This window comes from Salmo trutta, chromosome 27 (assembly GCF_901001165.1).
Source record: "Salmo trutta chromosome 27, fSalTru1.1, whole genome shotgun sequence".
In the NCBI taxonomy this organism is placed as follows: Eukaryota; Metazoa; Chordata; class Actinopteri; order Salmoniformes; family Salmonidae; genus Salmo; species Salmo trutta.
In genome coordinates, this window is record NC_042983.1 from 12,703,990 (window position 1) to 12,717,760 (window position 13,771).

General features: G+C 38.4%; 1 protein-coding gene across 1 annotated transcript in view; it reads left to right on the plus strand.

The window, feature by feature from the left end:
- The window catches only part of LOC115164324 (polypeptide N-acetylgalactosaminyltransferase 9), a 90,318-nt gene extending 78,234 nt beyond the window's left edge, over positions 1–12,084 (plus strand). The window contains exons 10-11 of the mRNA XM_029716693.1: positions 9,999–10,166; positions 10,587–12,084. Coding sequence (XP_029572553.1) covers positions 9,999–10,166; positions 10,587–10,733 — 315 coding nt within the window. The 3' untranslated portion in view covers positions 10,734–12,084. The remainder of the gene's footprint in view (positions 1–9,998; positions 10,167–10,586) is intronic.
- The last annotated feature ends 1,687 nt before the right edge of the window (positions 12,085–13,771 follow it).

The window sequence follows — 13,771 nt, forward strand, 5'->3', positions numbered from 1 at the left end:
TGAAACTGAGGAGTATTTCTGTCTGTAATAAATACCTTTTTTGTGTGGATGAACTCATTCTGATTGGCTGGGCCTGGGTGGGCCTGGCTCCCAAGTGGGAGGGGCCTATGCCCTCCTGGGAACACCCATGGCTGCGCCCCTGCCCAGTCATGTGAAATCGATAGATTAAGGCCCAATAAAAAAAATACATATATTGACTTTGTTCCTTATATGAACTGTAACTCTGTAAAATCGTTGAAATTGTTGAATATTGGGTTTATAATTTTGTTCAGTATAATTCATAATTCGATTGATTTTTGCTTTCCCATTTGTTTATTCTAATATTTTAATCAATGGCCTCCCTGGTAGTTCCATTATAGAATATTCACTAGGTGCTGACCTGTGAGTGTGAGGGCAAAAGGGTCTTTGCAACTATTTTTGTTTGCCTGCAATCATGCAAATATTATTCATGGCTGATTTTTTTCCCCTCTGGATGCGGAGTGACATGTTTATTATCAGTCGCATGCTGAATATAAAATAGTTGCAGAGTGTTGGCTGGCTCTTTTCCCCTTCCATCCTCCGGAGAGAGCTCAGTGCGGTCCAGTAAAGCTACACTGAGTCTTTAATCCTACCCTCAGGGGAAATAAACAAATGGAAATGAATGTTATGTCATTGTATCATTAGATTACAAAGCTACTACACAGGATCCAATTCCATTTTTAGAGTCGTTTTGATTTTACTGAACTTTTCCTATTACGTATAAAAAATGTAATTGTGCAGAATAAATCTTTATTAGTCTCTCTGTTTCCCCCATGCCTCTTGTAAGGAGGTTTAAAACCAAGATGACAATGGCTCACCTTGTCCATTTGGGCTAATCCTGATATAGGGCATGGCAGAGGATGGGGATTCCAGGGCCAGGGTCGCCCCACTCAACCCACCTGGTTCATCCCAGCAGGAATACCTGAAATGTGTGGTGTACATGGAGCAGTGGACAGTGTATGTTGCTCCCTGTTCTCTGTTTGAACCATTTATGCTAAGAGGCCTTTTAAGACCCCAGCAAAGGGATCGGTAGTAGTCAGGGGATGCGTCCAAATGGCATAGGATGTCATTCTCATACAGAATAGGGTGTCATTGTGGACGCAAACAGGGTGTTTCACATCACACGCTGGTCTCCTGCTGTTGCTCAACCCCCATAGGGAGAGGAAATGTGCTGTGTTCTGTCCAGGGATTCTGTACTGTATGGTCGGCTTGCTTAGGAGAATATAACACAATAGATATCGTAGGAGAAAATCCAAAGAAAAACCAACCGGAATCTTTTTTCTTTGAGAACCCATGCTCTTACAATGGAAGGTATAGGGGCATACTGAATTCTAACTCCTAAGATGCAATTCCTATGGCTTCCACAGGGTGTCAGCAGTCTATGTTCAAGGTTTTCGGGATAGTAACTTCCAAAACAAATAAGAAATATCAATTTTAGTACAGGGACACAGTCTTGGAAATTCGTGTATGCGCGCGCAATGAAGACAGAACACAAGAGCTAAAATTGGTTTCCTATTGAACATACTTCTTTCTGTAAGAAATATTATAGTTTGATTACATTTTAGGGTAATCTGAGGAGTAAATAGAAATGTATGTTGACTTGTTGAAACAAAGTTTAGGGGTAGATTTTCAGATTCCTTTCTCTGTATGTTGAACGAGTGGATTACTCAAATCGATGGCACCAACTAAACAGACTTTTTGGGATATAAAGAAAGATTTTATCTAACAAAACGACACTACATGTTATAGCTGGGACCTTTTGGATGACAAATCAGAGGAAGATTTTCAAAAAGTAAGTGAATATTTAATCGTTATTTGTGAATGTATGAAACCTGTGCTGTTGGAAAAAATATTTTGATGTGGGGCACTGTCCTCAAACAGTCTCATGGTATGCTTTCGCTGTAATGGCTACTGTAAATCGGACAGTGCAGTTAGAGTAACAAGAATTTAAGCTTTCAACCGAGATAAGACTCTTGTATGTACCTAAATGTTTAATATCCATAGTTTTTATCATTATTTATTTGAATTGCGCCCTCCAGTTTCACAGGAAGTTGTCCCGCTAGCGGGACCCCTAGCCCTAAGGGGATTTATTTATTTCACCACTTTTTAACCTCATTTCATTATCTCCAGCACAATACCAGTGTCTACATATGTGAATACAGCACATTTCTAAGTTTTGTAAAAAAAAATATTTAAAGTTGAAAGTTCTAATCAATGTAGTGCTGAGCGATTAACTAAAATGTCAGTTACAGTTGAAGTCGGAAGTTTACATACACCTTAGCCAAATGCATTTAAACTCAGTTTTTCACAATTCCTGACATTTAATCCTAGCAAAAATGCCATGTCTTAGGTCAGTTAGGATCACCACTTTATTTTAAGAATGTGAAATGTCAGAATAATAGTAGAGAGAATGATTTAATTCAGCTTTTATTTCTTTCATCACATTCCCAGTGGGTCAGAAGTTTACATACACTCAATTAGTATTTGGTAGCATTGCCTTTACATTGTTTAACTTGGGTCAAATGTTTCAGGTAGCATTCCACAAGCTTCCCACAATAAGTTGGGTGAATTTTGGCCCATTCCTCCTGACAGAGCTGGTGTAACTGAGTCAGGTTTGTAGGCCTCCTTGCTCGCACATGCTTTTTCAGTTCTGCCCACAAACTGTTTATAGGATTGAGGTCAGGGCTATGTGATGGCCACTCCAATACCTTGACTTTGTTGTCCTTAAGCCATTTTTCCACAACTTTGGAAGTATGCTTGGGGTCATTGTCCATTTGAAAGACCCATTTGTGACCAAGCTTTAACCTGACTGATGTCTTGAGAGGTTGCTTCAATATATCCACATAATTTCCCTATCTCATGATGCCATCTATTTTGTTAAGTGCACCAGACCCTCCTGCAGCAAAGCACCCCTACAACATGATGCTGCCACCCCCGTGCTTCACAGTTGGGATGGTGTTCTTTGGCTTGCAAGCCTCCCCCTTTTTCCTCCAAACATAACAATGGTCATTATGGCCAAACAGGTCTTGGCTATTTCTTTTAATTTTCCCATGATGTCAAGCAAAGAGGCACTGAGTTTGAAGGTAGGCCTTGAAATACATCCACAGGTACACCTCCAATTGACTCAAATGATGTCAATTAGCCTATCAGAAGCTTCTAAAGCCATGGTATCATTTTCTGGAATTTTCCAAGCTGTTTAAAGGCACAGTCAACTTAGTGTATGTAAACTTCTGACCCACTGGAATTGTGATACTTACAAGTGAAATAACTTGTCTGTAAACAATTGTTGGAAAAATGACTTGTGTCATGCACAAAGTAGATGTTCTAACCGACTTGCCAAAACTATAGTTTGTTAACAATACATTTTTGGAGTGGTTGAAAACGAGTTTTAATGACTCCAACCTGAGTGTATGTAAACTTCCGACTTCAACTGTATTTTTGTTTATTAAACAACTAATTTACCAACGTCAGTTCAGTTATTTGAATTCCATTTCGTTAAGTTTTCTTCTGTGAGCGCTATGTGTAGTTTCTCTAGAGATAAATTTAGATCAAGCCCAAACTGTGCGAATTAGTAGGGAGTTGAGAGAAGAGACAGAAGAACGCACGATCGAGAGGGATATAGAGCAGTTGTTTCATGAGGTATCTCTCTACCTGAAAGTACATGATCTAAGTGATTGATAGTTGGTATTCAGCAGTCATAAAAATATATACTATTTACTTTGAAAAGGTACTGGTATAGTGTATTTGTCAGAGAGCATAGTCAGCAGCTTTATAGAAATGGGATAATGCAATTGTACAGTGGAGTACAGTACAGCAATCTCAGAGTGGCACATTGCAGAGCTGTCACTCTGTGGTAGAGCGAGGTGTGGAGGGGGGATTACCATAGCACTCTGAAATACTTCCTGCTATACAATAACACACATACATCATATTTACTATACTGTACCCCAGCCTAGTGTTAATGAGCCAATTAGTGAACTCATGATTAGCCTGACCCAAAGAGGCTCCCACCCAAACTTTACTGCGCTAAGTAATTGAGCATCAGGCTCTAATGTTTTGAGAACAGGTTGATTGTCTTGGCATAATAATTTCCTTATGGTGGCAAAGGATTTGTTATAGTCAGATTTGAATTGCGTTAGGAAATAAAGGCATCCACTCCTTAACGCTGTAAACACATCGTAACAGGGATTATATTGCTGGACTGTCTACAGTTCTCATTTCCACTACTGATGAGTCAGTTTATCACGCCAGTGGTTCAAACAGTATGGAAAAACAGCTACCACTTTGTGATACAGATAGGGCTGTGTCGGTCATGAAATTTTGTCAGACGGTAACTGTCAAGCAAATAACTGCCGGTCTCATGGTAATTGACCATAAATTAACATAAATACATTTAGCATCTCCAGGCTTCCACGCATTGCATACAAGCCAGTGATGCAGACCTTTGAAACATCTACATTTGAAAAAGTCGAATAAATAAATGTTATATAGCCTACACCATCACAATAAATACATTATTATAGGCAGGTCTAAAGAAACATAATGATATGAAGAAAATGTGGCTTATTTCAGAAGAACAGAATAGCATATTCTGAGTTGTCCTTATGTTAGGCCCAGATCTGGCTCTGCCATATGGCTGTGGGCTACACTAGTTCATTTAGCAGATAAGATTTGCTTATAATTCCTGGGGCATTATTTTATATTATTATAGGGTAAGAAGAACACAATTGAATGTAGCTGAATAAAATAGAAAGGATATTTTCCCCAAACGATTTCTGAGGGAGTGTGCACATGCAGCTGTTTTGTGTTAAGTGGTTAACAAAGTGATCATTTGAAACAGGTCCTCCTACATTGCCTTCAGAAAGTATTCACACCCCTTGAATTATTCCACATTTTGTTGTGTTACAGCCTGAATTCAAAATGGATTAAATAGATTTTTTTCTCACCCATCTAAACACAACACCCATTATGGCAAAGTGTGTTTAGAAATGTTTGCAAATTTATTGAAAATGAAATACCGAAATATCTAATTTACATAAGTATTCACTTAAGTATTCATAAGTATTCACACCCTGTTAGAATCACCTTTGGCGGTGATTACAGCTGTGAGTCTTTTCTGAATAAATCTCTAAGATCTTTGCACACCTGGGTTGTGTCGTGGAAATTTATACTGAGAGAGACTTTGTCAGGATGAAGATGAGACAATGAGGAATTGTTCTAAACTCTTCCAGGCTATCTCTATCTAGGGTCACACACACCACATCTTGTCTATGGAATGCCAGCTGTAGATATTTATCACCAAGTCATTGTCAGCTCGAGCTGTCTCTAGCAAAACCCGTTCCCTTGACCATACGCCCAGACTAACTGCAGGAAGCTAGAGTGGAAACTATCCCTTTACAGAAACACAGTATTAATAGAACAGAAATGTCTTACTGTTTGTTAAGTATTAATTGTTAGCTGTTAATATCAAACAAATCAGGTAAATACATTATTTTTCTCTCACAGTTGTACAATATTTGCACATTATACAACGAATGGGTCTAATCCTGGATGTTGATTGGTTAAAACCACATTCCAGCCGGTGTCTATTCCACAATTTACAACCGGCTAAAACTATGATGTTGAAATGCCTATTTACTCTGTTCCATCTCACTGACAAATCCACTGTTTCATCAGCCCATCCAGGCCATTTATAAACTTGATCTCCACTATAAAAAGCATCTAGACATGATCTCCCATTTCTTTTAGACTAGCATTTGGTTGTCAACAGCGGAGATTTGTATAAACCTTACTGTCTTTCTGACATTTGTACATTGTTTCAATATTGAAATTCGATCATCAGCTGTCCCATAGTAATGCACATGTCGGGAATTGGGATGAGACAGACAGGCAGACAGCTTTTCTCAGCCAGTCGAAATCAAGAATCAGAAGGCATCATTTTTATGGATATATACAAACAAATGTCAATAGAAAACATGTCAAACGAAATGAATTGTAGATAGTTTTCAGTCTTTCCAGCTTTAGTTTGAAGTGATTGTGTTAGCTGTGTTGTTGGCTAACTTAGCTTTTCTGAACAGTGTCCTGACGAGCACATTTTCTATGTCAGGTGAAATCGCGCATTATTAGCTTATTGTTATGGATGTATCCAAATAAATGTCACTAGAAAACAGCTTAAACAAATGCAAATGCAGCTACTTTTCTGTTATTCTGGCTGCGCTGTTTGATGTGACTGTAAGTTAGCCATAGTTAGCTAGCAAGCAAGGGATAAGAATGTTTCCAACCAATATGGCAATAACACATTTAGAATGAACAACTGGGTCACGTCCATAGATACATAACAATAACACTTAGTCTCGGGCCTAACAACACCCGTGGCAATATATCCACCAAACACCAACTTCTCTGGTATTATTACTTAATTATTATTTTTTAGTTCTTCAATCTCTAACAAGTTGGTTGTTGATCATTTCTAGACAGCAACTTTCAAGTCTTGCCATAGATTTTCAAGCCGATTTAAGTCAAAACTGTAACTAGGCCACACAGGAACATTCAATGTCATTTTGGTAAGCAATTCCAGTGTATATTTGGCCTTGTGTTTTAAGTTATTGTCCTACTGAAAGGTGAATTTGTCTCCCAGTGTCTGTTGGAAAGCAAACTGAACCAGGTTTTCCTCTAGGATTTTGCCTGTGCTTAGCTCTGTTCTGTTTCCTTTTATCCTAAAAAAAAAACTTTGTCCTTGCCGATGACAAAGATACCCATAACATTATGCAGCCATCAACCATAATTGAAAAATTTGAAGAGTGGTACTCAGTGATGTGTTGTGTTGGATTTGCCTCAAACATAACACTTTATATTCAGGACATACTGTAAAGTTATTTTCTTTGCCACATTCTTTGCAGTTTTACTTTAGTGCCTTATTCCAAACATGATGCATGTTTTAGAATATTTGTATTTTGTACAGGCTTCCTTCTTTTCACTGTCATTTAGGTTAGTATTGTGGAGTAACTACAATGTTGTTGATCCATCCTTAGTTTTCTCCTATCACAGCCATTAAACTCTGTAACTGTTTTAAAGTCACCATTGGCCTCATGGTGAAATTCCTGAGCGGTTTCCTTCCTCTGTGGCAACTGAGTTAGGAATGACACCTATATCTTTGTAATGACTGGATGTATTGATACACCATCCAAAGTGTAATTAATAACTTCACCATGCTCAAAGGGATATTCATTGTCTGCTTTTAATTTTTTTTTTACCCATGTACTGTGCCGATAGGTGCCCTTCTTTGCTAGCCATTGGAAAACCTCCCTGGTCTTTGTATTTGAAATTCACTGCTCGACTGAGGGACCTTACAGATAATTGTTTGCGGGGTACAGAGATGAGGTAGTCATTCAAAAATAATGTTAAACACTATTATTGCACACAGAGTGAATCCATGCAACTTATTATGTGAGTTGTTAAGTGTATTTTTACTCCTGATTTTATTTAGGCTGACAATAACAAATGGGTTAATGGGTTAAATACTTATTGACTCAAGACATTTCAGCATTTCATGTTTTATTCATTTGTAAAAATGTCTAAAAACATAATTCCACTTTGACATTATGGGGTATTGTGTGTAGACCAGTGACACAAAATGTTAATTGAATCAATTTTAAATTCAGACTGTAACACAACATGTGAAAAAAGTCAAAAGGTGTTCATACTTTCTGAAGGCACTGTATGCTTAATTTATAACTGTATGAGTGATTTATGCAACTTTAGAATCTATTAGAAATCAAAACATATAGGCTAAGGTTTGTATCATAACTAAAGCTGCATGATGCGACTCTGATGATGATTTGAAAAAAGTTGCATGAAACGTATGTGCTCTAGCCTACTAATTAGCCTACTAATGTAAGTGTGGAAATTTGTTTTATTTAGAATGGCCCACAAAAAAAGCATAGCCTGCACTCGAATAGTGAATGGAGGAAAAGCGGTTATATTTTTTAATATGCCGGGTAGGTTACACCGGTTGTAAAGCGGATTAATGTGCTTCATTTTAAGAATTGAACAATAAATATACTGTATCACAAGAAAACTGGGATCCTCTTTTAAATAGTGGCAAGTCAAAACTGTTTTCACACGCGATTGCACATTGACTGGGTTTATAAAATACATATTTCTGCACGTGCTGGGCATCATTCACAAGTGATAATATTCTCACCCATCAGACTATTTTCAATGTAATGTTGTCTTTACATGTACTTAATAATAAACGTGTGAAATTAGTTTTGATTTACTGTAGAATGGGCCATTATTATGCAACTGTCAGAACAGGAGCAGGGGGGAAATAGACATGCACTTGAATAACTAATGGAGGACACTTTTCCCGCTGTTCATTTTCATGCCAGCCAGGTAGGCTACTCCGGTTGTAAAGTGAAGCAATATGCTTAATAGGCTATTAGTAGGCCTAGCTTATAGAAAGCTGATGGGATCCTCCTCTTTTTAATAGAGGCCATCAAAACTCTGTTTTCTCACGCAATTGCATAGCATAGGCAATATATGTTGGGCTCATAGGAACACATTTCATTCCATGCATCAACCAGCTATGAGGAGCAGGCTCTCGCTGCTCAACCGGTGATCCTATTCCGCTCAGTCTCTTAATGCCAGGGCTCTGATTAAGTTTTTGATTTGATTTTCGAACCATTTGCATTGATGTCAGAGTGATTAGAGGGACAATAGAGTACCAATAGAGTACCAGGCCATTAGCGACTAGCCATTAGCAAGTTTGGTATGCTACTAATGACCATCAGCGGCATCAACGTGCACTTTTGGAGAAGCCTAGGGGGTCTCAACTGTCAGGTGGAGTTTGACTGGTCATGATTCGTGACTGCCGGTGTGTTGGCAATATTGTCACTTTAACATCCCAAGACACAGAAAAATATGGATAGAGTTTAACTTCAAGGATCAACTTTACTGCTCCAGGATCTACATTGTACACTTCTTTTCAGCATGCAAAAGATTTGAAAATATGGTATTTGAAATACATTCCCTTGGTATTTCAATAGAAATAGTGAAAAGGCAATCAGCCACAGGACTTTCACCAGACCCAAGGTAGTAAAAGCTGAAAAGTCTGGACAAGTAAGTGATGAACCCATTCCACATTTTTCATGTGTTCCAAATTGGTGTCTCTTTATCTGCAGCACTCTGTGCAGCACTCTGCACAATGAGCACTCTGTCACCTTCAGCCAGAGCTCCAGTACAGCCACTGTCCCCACATGAGCTGGCTTGTATATTGTTTATCCAGCTCTGAGTATTTGGTTTAAGGGAGTGGTAACAGAAAATATCAGCCTGCAGCAGCAGCCATTCAGTCAGCTGCAAGGCTCACATAATGTCCATCTACGCCGGGTCGTCAACAATATGGGTTCAAAAGCATTCCGTTATATTGATCGACCCCGACCTCCTCTTGTTTTGGTTCATATAGTTACCTCCGTTACAACATCCCCTTTTACCTGGATGACTGTGGAACAATGGGGAAGAGCAGAATATTGCGATGTTGGGCTGTATTGAAGACCCACCTATCTTTATCTTCTCATTTCTGTGAAAGGATCAGTGTAATGAATAATGGATGCTATTTCTACTGTATCCTTAAGTAACAGATACGACACACAGACACACACACTTTCTAGTACTGGATTGAATGACCAGGGATTATGTCTGGTTGAAAAAATCTTTAGCATTAATAAACTATGCCTCTGTTTGTATTATAATGTCCTAGGACAGTAACATAGATAATAGACTTAGCAGCTCCATAAATATCTTAAGTTTGCATACAGCTAATGAATTTGCTCACTGAATTAGAGTTGGATGGTGAAAATACTTTGTGGTGCACTACTTACCAATTTTATTTGCAGCATTTACTCAAATGTACAGCATTTTGGATCCATGTTTCTTTTTGTTATAATCAAATGAACTGCCTGATGTTCATCTCTGTTTTTCAGCTTGCCCGTTACTCAACAGAGGGCCTGCTGCAGTTAGGACCCCTAGGGTCAACCACCTTCCTGCCCAATACAAAATGTCTCGTTGACGACGGAAGAGGGCGCACGCCCAGCTTGAAAAAATGTGACTCTGTTTCGCGGGTTTCGCAGAGGCTGTGGGATTTTACACAGGTAAAAACAAAACACAAATGGATTCAAATACAATAATTGATCAATGTTTCTGGAAGAGCCTCTGGCTTCTTCAAATTAACTGAGTCATGTATTGCATACATATTGAGGAAAATAAATTGTTCTCTATAATAGTATGAGCTATGTGTTAAATGTGAGATTAAATGTTGTTGCTGCTGATAAAGGTCCCTCCATTGTAGAAGAGTATGTCAAATCCCACGTCCATTCAGTGCATTTGCATTCACAACTGTCACATGACCGAGTGTGCCTGTATGGAGCGGGTAATAGTAACACTATTTGAACATAATACCTACCATCAGGAATATAGAGAGTGATTTGATGTTACACAAAGTTGTTTGGAACAATGTGTTCTATTTCAATATCAGTGTTTTTGATAGGATCCTTTCGCGTCTTGTTTTGCAGAATGGTCCAATCATCAGCAGGGACACTGGACGGTGCCTGGAGGTGGAGATGTCCAAAGATGCCAACTTTGGCCTTCGACTGGTGGTGCAGAGGTGTTCTGGTCAAAAGTGGATGATACGGAACTGGATAAAGCATCCGAGGCATTGAGACAAGACATTACCTCTGAGAAAATTATATAATTTCAGTCTTGGAAGACAAACCCATGGACAGACAGTCAGAGAGCATTTCATATGAGATAGCTATAGGCCCTGGGATTGATCAGATGAGTTCACAGTGTGTGGATTATTCTATGGACTGTGTGCACTGAGCTTTCCCCTTAGAGCAAAAAGCTTTCAACTGCTGAATCTTCAGAAGAATATGATCAATATACAGTATGTGTTCAGCTGAGCTGGGGGTCAAATGTTGAGACCATACCATAAGCTTACAGCGAGCTATACAGTACTGTTTGAAATACTCTACATTTCTTACAGAACATGTACAAAATAATAATAAGACACTTGAATGAAACTCCCAATGTGGTTCAACACTGACAATGACAAGAATTGTGTTTTTGATATAAAGCCAATCCCAGGAATCTTTGCAGATGAGGTTGGAGCGAGTCATTTTGTTGATTCGACTGAGCAGATCAAAAGATGAAATTGCTTATCAGTCGCCATATCAATCTGTAATTACTTCAGGCTGTCATTTGGATAATTGCTTTGGACATTTCACAATCCTGATAAGAGATTTTTTTTATACGACTCAAAAAGCTGTTCATCTTCCTGATGAACTTATAAGAATGCAAAGCAACTACTGTTCTCACAAATACAAAAGGATATTATTTTGTATTTTTCTTTTGACTGTATTGCTTGCCACTTATTATCAGAGCAATAGCGTGCCTTTTTACATCCTTATGCTTCATCTGACCAGGGAATGTCAATTCCACAAGCATGTACAAATTATGTTAAAGTAATTAATATATAAACCAATGTAAAGATGTCTAAATAATAGTAATATATTGTAAAATAGAAATTGGTATCAGTCCTCCAAAAAAAGTTAGGATAATAAAATGTTTTCATTAACTGCATTAATAAAAAAAATGCTATATTTTAAACCATTGTGTACAGAGCCAGGCAGTGTACATATTGGAACATTTCAAGATTTCTAAAGATTTTCCTTACCCACAATGCTGTTCACTGCATGTTACATGGAAGCCAGGGCCTATTTTTACAGATGTAAAGCCAGATGCGGGTGCTTGTTTGACTTTGACAGCGTAAGCCCACTTACCTGCCTTTGTTGTGTTTCCACTTACAGCCTCCTACTGGATTCTGGCCTCGCAACTCTCTAATCGTTAAAACCCACCCACAGAATAACAGGTCTTCACAAAGATCTGAAAGCGTTCCAATTTATTACGCTCAGCAAGAAACTCTTTTCCCACTGTATTTTCTGATGCCCGGCCAAAAAGTGAACAACTTTGAAGATAAATAACTCTCTAAACCTTTTTTGGTGCCTCTCATATTTTGTCTCTCATTTATTTATACTGAATGGTCAAAATGTAGGTGCAAAGGGGATTGTGATTGCTATGTCACATGTGCCCATAACATTTTCTTTACAAAGGGATGATATTTTGAAAGCTGATGAATGTTACTTGCAAGAAATGTCATTGAATGTCATCTAGTGGATTAGCATTAAACGGTCGAATATGAGACAATAGCTATTGTGCACCTCCTAGCGGAGACCAAAGCGGTTCGTCGGACAGGGTATACATTACACGTTTCATTCTCGCTCACGTGCCGTGCAGACAGATAGTGTGACAGTGAGTGATGAGCAGGGTGGCAGAGGGGTGGTAGAAAGGGGAGCGATGTGGGGGCGAGATGTGCAGGTGGACAAGGACACATAGCTCTCATGGGAAGGGGACCTGGTAGTTTCTCATTGTCATGCTGACAATAGTATTTTTATGCCTGGATCCCAGCCAACAGGGAGAGGTGACTTCATTATTCAGACAGACGAAGGGAGCACTCTCTGACAAATGAAGGGAGAAGGGTGAGTCACACAGAATCTCATAGGACCCATTGCGAAATACAGTCAGTCACACTGCTGTGAGATTCTGTGAGACTTGGTTTGGGAACATTGAAAACTATTGGCCTATAAACTGTGTTGCGTTGTCTGATCACATATATATGTAGGCAGCTTGTTACTGCAATCAGATAATTATTCTACAGAAACATTGATGGCTATTACTGGGATGTACAAGAAAGAGGAGAGCACTGAAGCATACAGTTTAATGAGGGTTCAAAATAAACATAAGCCCACTGTAGGCTGTAGATATAGGATACTTTGAAGATATGTAAAATAAAATATCCCATTGGTCTACAATTGAAAGCACCAAAACATTCATTGTAATCCATCTATGATCTATTCTGTTGAATCTTAACTCGTAATTAATTCAGAATAATAGTTCAGTTCAAGAAACACCCTGTGCAATTCCTGACTATTTGTCAGGGGTAACTTTATGGTGAATTTGAATAAGTCGCGTCTAGTGTATTATTAATGTTAATGTTTATGAGCTCCCTGAGATAAAATTATAATTTCCCCATCCAATATTTATTGTACCGTCTCATTCTGGCCTAACCAAAATGCATATAATTCTGGGCACCAAATCACTAAAAGTAAATACATTAATAAATGGGCAGCACATTAAAACATTTTAGCTTTTTGAAATAAACTGAATTCTATCCTGAAATTTGTGTAATGACTTAAAATGTGCATAGCTACAGTATATACAGTTGAAGTCGAAAGTTTACATACACTTAGGTTGGAGTCATTAAAACTCGTTATTCAACCACTCCACAAATTTCTTGTTAACAAACTATAGTTTTGGCAAGTCGGTTAGAACATCTACTTTGTGCATGACGCAAGTCATTTTTCCAACAATTGTTTACAGGCAGATTATTTCACTTATAATTCACTGTATCACAATTCCAGTGGGTCAGAAGTTTACATACACTAAGTTGACTGTGCCTTTAAACAGCTTGGAAAATTCCAGAAAATGATGTCATGGCTTTAAAAGCTTCTGATAGGCTAATTGACATCATTTGAGAGTACCTGCGGATGTATTTCAAGGCCTACCTTCAAACTCAGTGCCTCTTTGCTTGACATCATGGGAAAATCCAAAGAAATCAGCCAAGACCTCAGAAAAAAATGGT